General features: G+C 24.2%; 1 protein-coding gene across 1 annotated transcript; it reads right to left on the bottom strand.

Moving 5' to 3' along the window:
• Positions 1 to 1,608: 1,608 nt before the first annotated feature.
• On the bottom strand, positions 1,609 to 9,686 carry LOC122500501 (translocation protein SEC63 homolog). The gene is made up of 12 exons (XM_043609462.1): positions 9,366 to 9,686; positions 8,973 to 9,075; positions 7,069 to 7,183; positions 6,891 to 6,996; positions 6,497 to 6,720; positions 6,253 to 6,414; positions 5,241 to 5,469; positions 5,024 to 5,169; positions 4,803 to 4,950; positions 4,228 to 4,723; positions 2,134 to 2,425; positions 1,609 to 2,051 (listed from the first exon to the last, which is right to left on the bottom strand). The coding sequence occupies exons 1-12, from the start codon at positions 9,487 to 9,489 to the stop codon at positions 1,911 to 1,913; spliced, it is 2,286 nt and encodes a 761-aa protein (XP_043465397.1). The 5' UTR covers positions 9,490 to 9,686; the 3' UTR covers positions 1,609 to 1,910.
• Between the last annotated feature and the right edge of the window lie 119 nt (positions 9,687 to 9,805).

Below are 9,805 nucleotides of genomic sequence, written 5' to 3'. Positions count from 1 at the left end.
AGAACTAATTTTTTTAAAAAATATTAATTCCAATTTTGTTGAAAGTAGTTGTATCATGTAATACATATTTGATATTATTTCGAAAAATTTAACGCAATTCTTCGAAAGAATTCAATTATCTTGATAAAAATATATCGAAATTTTTCCCAAAAATTCAATTATTTTCAGGAATATTAGTAAAATTCTTCGCCGAAATTCATAATTATTTTAAAAAATTCTTCTCAATTGAATGATTTTCAGTATCTATTTTAATAAAGTTTCCTAAAAGAATTCAATTTTTTTAAAAAAATGTTGATTTAGAGTTCTACGTAAACATTTAATTAATTACTTTTATAAATAATAAAATTCTTTTTAGGAATTCAAATATTTTCACAAATAATAACATTCATTTTAGGAATTCAATTATTTTGTAAATAATAAAATTCTTTATAAGAATTTAATTTGAAGAAATATTAAATTATTCAATTAATTATTTATTTTTGTATTTAAATAATTAAATTCTCGTAATTCATTTAAAAATGAATTTTTTGGTAAAATATTAGATAATAATGAAATATTAAAAGCATTTTTAGAAATAATTGAATTTCGAAAAGGTTTTAAGTTAAAATCTTTGATAATCTGAATTTTTCATACTTTTAACTAACAATTCTGTAGAAGTAATTTCTTTAAAAAAGTTTAATTGCAGTTTCTTTTAATTAATTGAAATTTTTATTTCTCAATAGATATTTAATTGAAGAATTTCCGAATAATCGAAATTTCGTAAAATTGTATTTTGTAAACAAATAGATTGGAAAATTCTCAAAGAACTTTTTCAAAAATTATTAAAAATAATTGATTTAAAGAAGAATTTTGGTTAAAAATTCTAGAAAATAATAATTGAATTGAAATGATGAAAGTAATTTTAAAAAAGAAATTATTAATTTTTTTTTTACATTTAAAAGAAATTCGTAAATAAATGTAATAGAACATTTTGTTGAGAATCTAATAATTTTGAGAGTGAATCAGATTATTCTTTAGGGTCAGGGAAAAAGTCAAAATTTCATTCTGGAAATCAGGGAAAAAGAAAATTAAATTTTTGGGTCAATTGTGTGTTGGAAAGAAAAAACTGTCAATTGCTTACATTCACTGACAGCGAGTAGAAGAATTCCGAAAAGTAAAAAGATGTTCATATAATGTTTACAAATCTGCAATTCAAGAAAATTTAAATTACCATTACGTGTATAAATTATGTTTTCAATTAGTACTTACAAATTTGTGAATAATCATTTTTCAAGATTCAAATCTCCTGATGAAAGAACCTCTATGTTTTACTCACTATTTGATTCTGAGAGAAGGTTCAGCTCCAGAGAACAATGAAACTAAACTTTCTCCAAAATAACTTTCGTTACTTTTTTTTCTTCTTTTTTGTTTACTTCAATAAAAAAAACGCAAATGTAAGTGTGTGATAGGAAAAGACAAAAACATGTTCTAGAAATTTCAGAAATTAAAGAAGAAGAAGAAGAAGAAGAATTTTCTTGGGAGCTTCATTTCTTCACATTAATTTTCCAAAATCGTGTGTCATCAATTTTTTTTTTCGTGAATGTTCCCAAAGAAAAATTTATCAATTAATTAAACGTATAGACAATTTCATTTTATTAAAAAGTTGTGCACAGATAGTTTCTAAGATCAATAATCGAGCAACAATGTTAAAATAAATATCATTTTTCATTCACGATTAATGACCTTGGTTACTGAGAAATGTCGAATGTTGCACTAGTCTCACATTTATGCACTATTGTTCCACTTAGAAAACACCCTTTTTTTCAGTCTAATATTCAGAAGTAAAAAACATAAAAATTCACAATCTGGAGGACCATTCCCATAATGGAGCCTTGATAAATATTCTTTCTTTCTTTTTTTCTTTATTTTTATTATTCATTGTCACTGATATCCTCGTCAGTGGTGAACTCGGAATGTTCATCGACATTGTCCACATCCTCAGCCGTCTCTTCATCAGACATATCCCATTGAGGATGCTCAACCGGAACTTCGGGCGCTTCCTTCACATCCAACTAAAAATTTCAATTCGAAATTAAATAAAAAATAATTCAATAATTAATAAGGGAAAATAAAATGAAAATCGAAAATTATTACCTTGATGTCTTGGGCTTGGTCGAAACCAAGATAAGAATCACTGCGTAGACAGACTGTAAAGGTGTATAAATTCGGCCATCTTGGGGCCGTGAAACGCAGCTGAATTTCTTCGGTGTCAACTAAAGAGGTAACGTGCACTGGCGCAGTCAACAGGGTTCGACTCTTTCTATCGCAGATGTAAACCCACCAGTATTCCTGCTTTACGTCAGGGAAAAAGGGACTGTGCACTTGGTGAGAGAGATTACTTCTGCCTTCCAGAACCTTGTCTCTCTTCTTCGATCTCTGCTGAAATCTGTTTCGAAATTTTGTTCTTAAATTAGCGCTTGCAAAGAAAAAATAAAGAAGAAGAATTTTAATTTTACACACTTCACACTCGATAATTAATTTTTAAAAAAGTGGGAAAAAGTAGTTTTCAAACTAAAAAAAAGTAGCTATCGAAAAATTAAACTTGGCGACCAAAAAAACTCGTTTTAGACACTTCACAAAACTGCCAAAAATCCCATTTCTTTATTTTATTTTCCTCACTTTTTCCTAATTTTCATCAAAAATATTTACTTCTTTCTTATCTTGCTAATAAATTGAATATTGAAAAATTATACAAAAATTTTTAAATAATTGATTTCTTTCGACTAATTTTATGTAAATTCTAATTTAAATAATTGAATTCTTGAGAAATTTTTATTATTCATGAAAAGAATTGACTTCTTACGAAAATTTTTACAAAAACTATTATAAATAATTGAATTCTGTTTGAAAATTTTATGGAAAACAGATATTGAAAATCATTGAATTGGGAAAAGTTTTTAAAAATAACGTAATTTTACAAAGAATTCTATTAAAATTTTTGGGAATAATTGAATGTCGGTATAGCATTTAATTAAATTATTTTGAAAATAATTCAATTCCTAAAAGCATTTTATTAATTATGAAAATAATTGAATTAAAAATATTTGAAATTCTGCGATAAAAATTATTGAATTCCTAAATAAAATTTTATTATTTATGAAAATAATTGAATATTTTCGTAAAATTGTATAAAAAATTTTTTTCAATAATTAAATTTTTTGATAAACTTTTATGAAAATAGTAAATATTGCAAAAATCATTGAAATGCCTCAAAATAATTGAATTTTCGGGAATAATTTTGTTATTCATCTTTAATAATTGAATTCTTTCGAAGAATTATTTATGTAAATAATTGAATTCTTGGGAGGAATTTTATTAAAATCAAAATAGAATAATTAAATTATTTCAAATAAATTTAATTAAAATATTGTTTAAAATAATTGATTTTTTTCAAACAATTTTATTAAAATATTTTGAAAATAATTGAATTTTAGTCAAAAATTCTAATATTTTTGTAAATAATTGAATTCTTCAAAGGAATCTAAAAAAACATGTTTTTCAAATAATTGATTTTTTCGACGTATCGAAATTAAATTTTTAAGAATAATTACATTTTTTGTTTATAATTCCTGTAAAATTGTATTAAAAATAATTTAAATCCTCCGATGAATTTTATTATTTATGAAAATAATTAAATACTTGCAAAGAATTCTATTAAAATTTTCAAAAATAATTGAATTCCAGAGAAGAATTTTATTATTTATGAAAATAATTAAATAGTTGCAAAGAATTCTATTAAAATTTTCTAAAATAATTGAATTCCAGAGAAGAATTTTATTATTTATGAAAATAATTGAATTGCAAAAAATTTTAGTGGAATATTTAAAAACAATTGAATTTCTGTGAAAAATTTTGTTATTTTAGAAAATAATTGAATTCTTCATAAGAATTTTATAAATATTGTTTTAAATAATTAATTTTTTCGAAATATAATAAGTACCATTAAAAATTTATTTTAAATAATTGAATTCTTCTGGAAAACGTTACTTGTGAAAATAGTGGAAAGTTAAAAAAAAACAGAAATAGTAGCTTTTAGTGTCTAAAATCTAAAAAAAGTACTCAAAATAGTAACATTACGTAAAAAAAATAGTAAATAGTTGATTTTAGTAGATGAGTGCGAAGCCTGATTTTAGGTAACTGTTTGCTGTAAAAATACAGAAAGGAGAATTTTGAAATGAAATAATTTACCTCTCCCACTCGATGTCATCGTCATCAATAGTAGTTTCCTTCTTCTCTTGAGTACTCTCCTCGTCATCGCTTCTCTCGCTGTCCGCTTCACTGTCACTAACATCAGAACTCTTTTCCTTAAGTACTTTACTTTCATTCTTCTTCTTCTCGTTTACAGTGCTATTTTGCTGACTTGTGTGATTTTCAGTCGGTATTTGTGCAGCTATTGCTTTGGCAGTGGGCACTTTTTTATTACCACCTCGTTTATTGTGGGACTTTTTCTGACCCTTCTGCTGTTTAAGCCAAGCGGGACGTTTTACTGTTTGATTTTGCTCGTCAGACGTTTCCTTTTCTTTTTCCTTTTCCTTCACCACTTCCACTTTAGCATCATCGATTATCGTTTGCTCCTTAACTGTCTCGTCACCGAACAAATGATTCATATCCTTACGAGAAAGTGACACAGTCACTGTCACTATTGCCCCAGCAGTATAAACTGTTGGATTCTCATCGTCGATCACTAAAACAATTTTTTTTTTTCAATAAAAAGAACTCTAATTTCTCTTACAGAAAAAGAAACTTTTATTTAATAAACAAACCTTCTGAACGAACTTTGAAGTCGACAAAAGGCAGACTGCCGAGTACTTTCATTACATCGTTGTATTCACTTTCTGTTAGATTTCGTAACAGTTGTCTTCTGTCTTCTCCTTTCAATTGAGCTAATTGTTGAAGACTTTTGATTTGTCGCTGAAAATTTAATAAAAAATTGAATTATCAATTTTCTTTAATTATTTTTCATGAATTTAGAGTGTTGACAAACCTTTTTGGCTAAGAAATGTTTAAGATGTTCTTCCTTAATGTGAGGTAGTTGAAGAAGAGGATTTTTATGCTCCCAGAATCCCTGAACCACCATAGGACACAGTTTCATACAATTTTCTATAGTCTCAATAGTTGGCAAATGAGCGACTAAAAAGAAGAAAATTCTTTTTCAATATTCCACATTATTTTCTCATCTAAAGAAGGAAAATAAAACTTACTTCGTCTGATGTAGGCCAAACTGATTAATAAATTCACAGCGGCAATCATTTCCTGAATTAGGTACGGACATTTTTTAATAATATACTGTCTGTCTTTCTCCAAAGTTTCAGGATTCAGTGGAATACCAGATAAGTGTGCATGCAATATTGCTCTTGCCTTTATCGAATATAAATGACAAAGTGGAGCCTCTTTATTTTTCTCCCTCAAGTCACTCAACTGCTTAATAAGCTGGAAAGCAAAAAATTCTCATTTTAATTTAGACATTTCTTAACATTTTTTGAACAAAATGTAAATAATAAAATTTTTACAGGAATTAAATTATTTAAAATACAATTTTCATTAAATTTTTCTCAAAAAAATCAATTTCTTGAAAGAATTCAATTAATTTCATAAATAATGAAAATTATTACAGGAATTCAATTACTTTAATAAATAATAAAATTCTTTTTAGGAGTTTAATTATTTTTAGAAATAATAAAACTCATCGCAGAATTTAAATTTTTTTTGTAAATAATAAAATATTCACAAGAATTTAATAATTTAAAATTCAATTTTCATAAAATTTGTCAAACAAAATCAATTATTTAAAAGAATTTTCATAAAATTCTTCGCGGAAATTCAATACAATCAACTATTTTAAGGAATTTTAATCAAATTCTTTTCCAAAATTCAATTATTTTGATAAATATCAAAATTCATTACAAGAATTCAATTCTTTTGAAAAGTAATAAAATACTTGAAAGAAATTAAATTATTTTCAAAATTTTTTAAAAATTCTCGTCAAGAATTAAATTATCTTTATAAATAGGTAGCGAATTTTTTTAAATCTTAATGCCTATGAAAAAATAATGATTACATTTTGTTTTTGAAAGTGAATCAGAATATTCTTTAGGCTCAAGGAAAAAGTTAAAATTTTGTCTAGAAATCAAGGAAAAATTCAAGGAGAATCAAAATTAAATTTTTGTGGCAAAATAAAATTTTAAAGTAGCAATTGTGTTATAAAACTCTTACCGCAGGGACTTCTTCATTATCAGAGAGTCTCTCGACAATTTCGGCGTTAAATCTCTTTGAAAACTCAAAAGAAGCTCCAAGAACCATAATTATCCTCTTTATCGACATTGTTGGTGTGTGAAAGAAAAACGAATAATAAAGTTCAGTTGTTGAGAGTAAAACCTGAAAAAGAAAAAGGATTGAAATAGAAATGTAACATTCTTTTTCTTTTCGTTTTTTAGCTATAAGAAAGCAGAGTATTTACTTGATCGCCAGTGTAGCGTATACTTTTGTACCACCACATTCCGACAACTGTTGGTAAAGCGACCATAAAAACCAACGCATATAATCCCAAGACCCAAACTGAATTTTCTTTTTCAACAATCCAAGAAGGCAACGCTATTCCAAAACTCATTGCACCCGGACCATCAGGATTCCCGTATTTTTCCCAATTCTTTCGTGCTTCATCATCCGTTAACGCCTGATAAGCTATTTATTATAAAAAGTCAATTTAAAGCCTTACATTATATTAATATTTTTAAATATTCTCTTTCTCTATTTCTTTTTTAAACTACATTAGTTGTATTTGTGTTATTTTGCAAGCAGGCAAAATTTTTCACCTACGCTTTTAAAAGCTTTAATAATCACATCAAACATACCTTTGGTTAATTTCATAAATGCCTTTTCATTTCCTGTTTCTTTGTCAGGATGCAAAATAAGTGATAATTTCCGATATGCTTTCTTTATTTCTGCTTGTGACGATCCCTGGAAAAAAATTTCAATTATTTGTATTAAAGTTTCGAAATAATTAATTTTATTTTAGATTTTTATTTTTACCTGTGAAACACCGAGGATTTCAAATGGATCGAAATTTGCCATTTCATAATCAAATTGCGATACTTTATATGCCAGGAAAAGTAATGCTATCCATCCGATTATTATTAATACTTTTCTAAAAAATTATTATTAAATTTAAATATGCGAAATAAAAAAAGAAACTGAATTTTGAAGTTACAAATTATTTTCAAAATTTAATAAAATTCTTCACAGAAATTTAATTATGTTGAAAAATTTTTTTAAATTCTTGTCCAAATTTCAATTAAGTTTATAAATAATAAAAAATTAAGTTTTTATCAAAAAAATTTGAAAATAATTAAAGTCATTTGAAGAATTTTATCAAAAATTTTTATTAATTAATTCCTTTCGAGAAAATTTAATTAAAATTGTATTGAAAATAATTGAATGCTCTCAAAAAATATTATTATTTATAAGAAGAATCAAATTCTTCCCAAGAATGTTATTAAACATTTTTTTAAATAATTGAATCTTTTCGTGAAATTTTATTAAAATTGGTTTTCGAAATAATTGAATTCTTGCGATGAATTTTACTTTTTATAAAAATAATTAAATTCTTCCAAAGAATGTTTTATTCCAATTTTTTAAAATAACTTAATTCTTATCAAGAAATTGATTAAATTTTTTTTTCAAATAATTGTATTCTTTCAAAAAGTTTTTAAAATTAATTACATTTTTCAAGGAATTAATTTAAAATTGTATTAAAAATAATTGAATTACCAAGAAAAATTTTATTATTTATGAAAATAATTGAATTCTTACACAACGAATTTTATTACATTTTTTAAAATAATTGAATTTATGTGAAAGATTTTATTATTTGTAAAAATAATTGAATTCTTATGAAGAATTTTATTAAAATTTTTGTAAATTATTTGAATTTTTCTGAAAAAATTTAGGGATATTTAAATTAATATAAAACATGAAGTTATCAATGACATTTGCCAAAAGAATTCAATTATTTAAAAAATTTTATTAAAATTCTTCGCAGAAATTCAATTATTTTCATAAATAATCGAAATTCAATTATTATCATAAATAATAAAATTCTTCGTAGAAATTCAATTATGTTCAAAATTTTTTTTAAATTCTCGTCAAAATTTTAATTATGTTTATAAATAATACAATTTTTCTCCGAAATTCAATTATATTTTCAGAAATTTACAAAAAAAACTCACAAAATTTTAATTATTTTCAAAAATTTTCCTGAATTCAATGATTTTCAATATCTACTTTATTTAATAAAGTTTTTTAAAATTATTTAAATAAAAATTAAATAATATTCTTCACAAAGGTTCAATTATTTCTTAAATAATAAAATTCTTAATTTCTCAGAAATTCAATTAATTTTTAAAAAATTGATAAATTAAATTAAATTAAATTAAATTCTTCGCAAGAATTCAATTATTTTCATAAATAATAAAATTCTTCTCAGAAATCCAATTATTTTTGAAAAATTGATAAATTCTTGAATTTTTTCTTTAATTCTTTACAATAATTCAATTACTTTTACTAATAATAACATTTTTCAAGGAAATTCAATTATTTTCAAAAATTTACAAAAGAAACTGAGAAAATTTCAATTATTTTCAAAAGTTTTCCTGAATTCAATGATTTTCAATATCTACTATTTTAATAAAGTTTTTCAAAGGAATTCAATTATTTAAACAAATTTTTAATAAAATTCGTCCCAGAAATTCAATTATTTTCATAAATAATCAAAAGTTTACAGCAATTTAATTATTATCGTAAATAATGAAATTTCTTCGTAGAAATTCAATTGTGTTCAAAAAAATTTTTTTTTTAAATTCCCCTCAAAAAAAAATTTAGTAAGCGAAAAATATTTTTTTAAATAGGATTAAAAATAATTTTTCTTAATTACTCACTTGGAAAATGATCTCGTTTCTTTCCACGGATCATTCAATTGCAATATTTTCTTTTTCTTTTTACACCCATCGCAGTTACACTCTTTTGCCAACTGGTTTGGATCTGTAAAAAAATTTTCAAAATTTGTACCTTTTTTTTAGTAAAACAAAATTTTCTTTCCTAAGTAAAATTTAAGATTAATTAACATTCTTAATTAACATTTAGAATTTTCTTTATTTTTTTTACTATTTGTAATTCTTTTTTATATTTTAATTCTTTTCTAATCAGCTATGTATTTCACTGCTCCAAATTTTGATTTATATAGAGATAATGATATTTGAAAATTACATTCTAATAATGAATATTTATTTATAAAGTTTATAAACGATAAATATAGAATAAAAAAATCTAACCTGGTTTAGAACAACGTGGCCACAAGTAATAAGTTGCAGGTACCAAAAGTAAAGCCAAAAATGAGAGAAGAAAGTAGAAAAATGTTCCACCACTCTCGTCATATTGAAATTTTTGTCCACTCATTATTGCTCATAAGTATTGTTTTAATTTAATTTCGGCTTTAAGTACAGATTTTAAGTACACACCAAAATCAACATCAATCATAAATGAATTTTTGTACTTATTTAAATTCACCGAATAGTATATAAGGTTATAAAGCACTTCTTGGATTGTCATCTGCCAAAGGTGCCAAGTACACGCAAGACTACAACTTACAACAATATTGCCAACGCATCATCAAAAACCACCGTTATAATCGCAAACCCAACAACTATCAACAACCCAAAAAACTATAAAGTCACGTGACACATTTCACCAGAAATCACCACTTTTGGCGGGA

Source organism: Leptopilina heterotoma, unplaced genomic scaffold (genome assembly GCF_015476425.1).
Source record: "Leptopilina heterotoma isolate Lh14 unplaced genomic scaffold, ASM1547642v1 Lhet_101, whole genome shotgun sequence".
NCBI lineage: Eukaryota > Metazoa > Arthropoda > Insecta > Hymenoptera > Figitidae > Leptopilina > Leptopilina heterotoma.
This window is presented reverse-complemented; position numbering and strand designations above follow the sequence as displayed.

Bases quoted from the DNA above. Each gene is read 5' to 3' on its own strand.
- LOC122500501 (XM_043609462.1), bottom strand. From the start codon at position 9,489: ATGAGTGGACAAAAATTTCAATATGACGAGAGTGGTGGAACATTTTTC. The intron at 5,470-6,252 runs GTAAGAGTTTTA...TTTGCTTTCCAG, and splicing joins ATAATGAAGAAGTCCCTGCG to CTTATTAAGCAGTTGAGTGA. The intron at 4,951-5,023 runs GTTTGTCAACAC...TTAAATTTTCAG, and splicing joins AACATTTCTTAGCCAAAAAG to CGACAAATCAAAAGTCTTCA.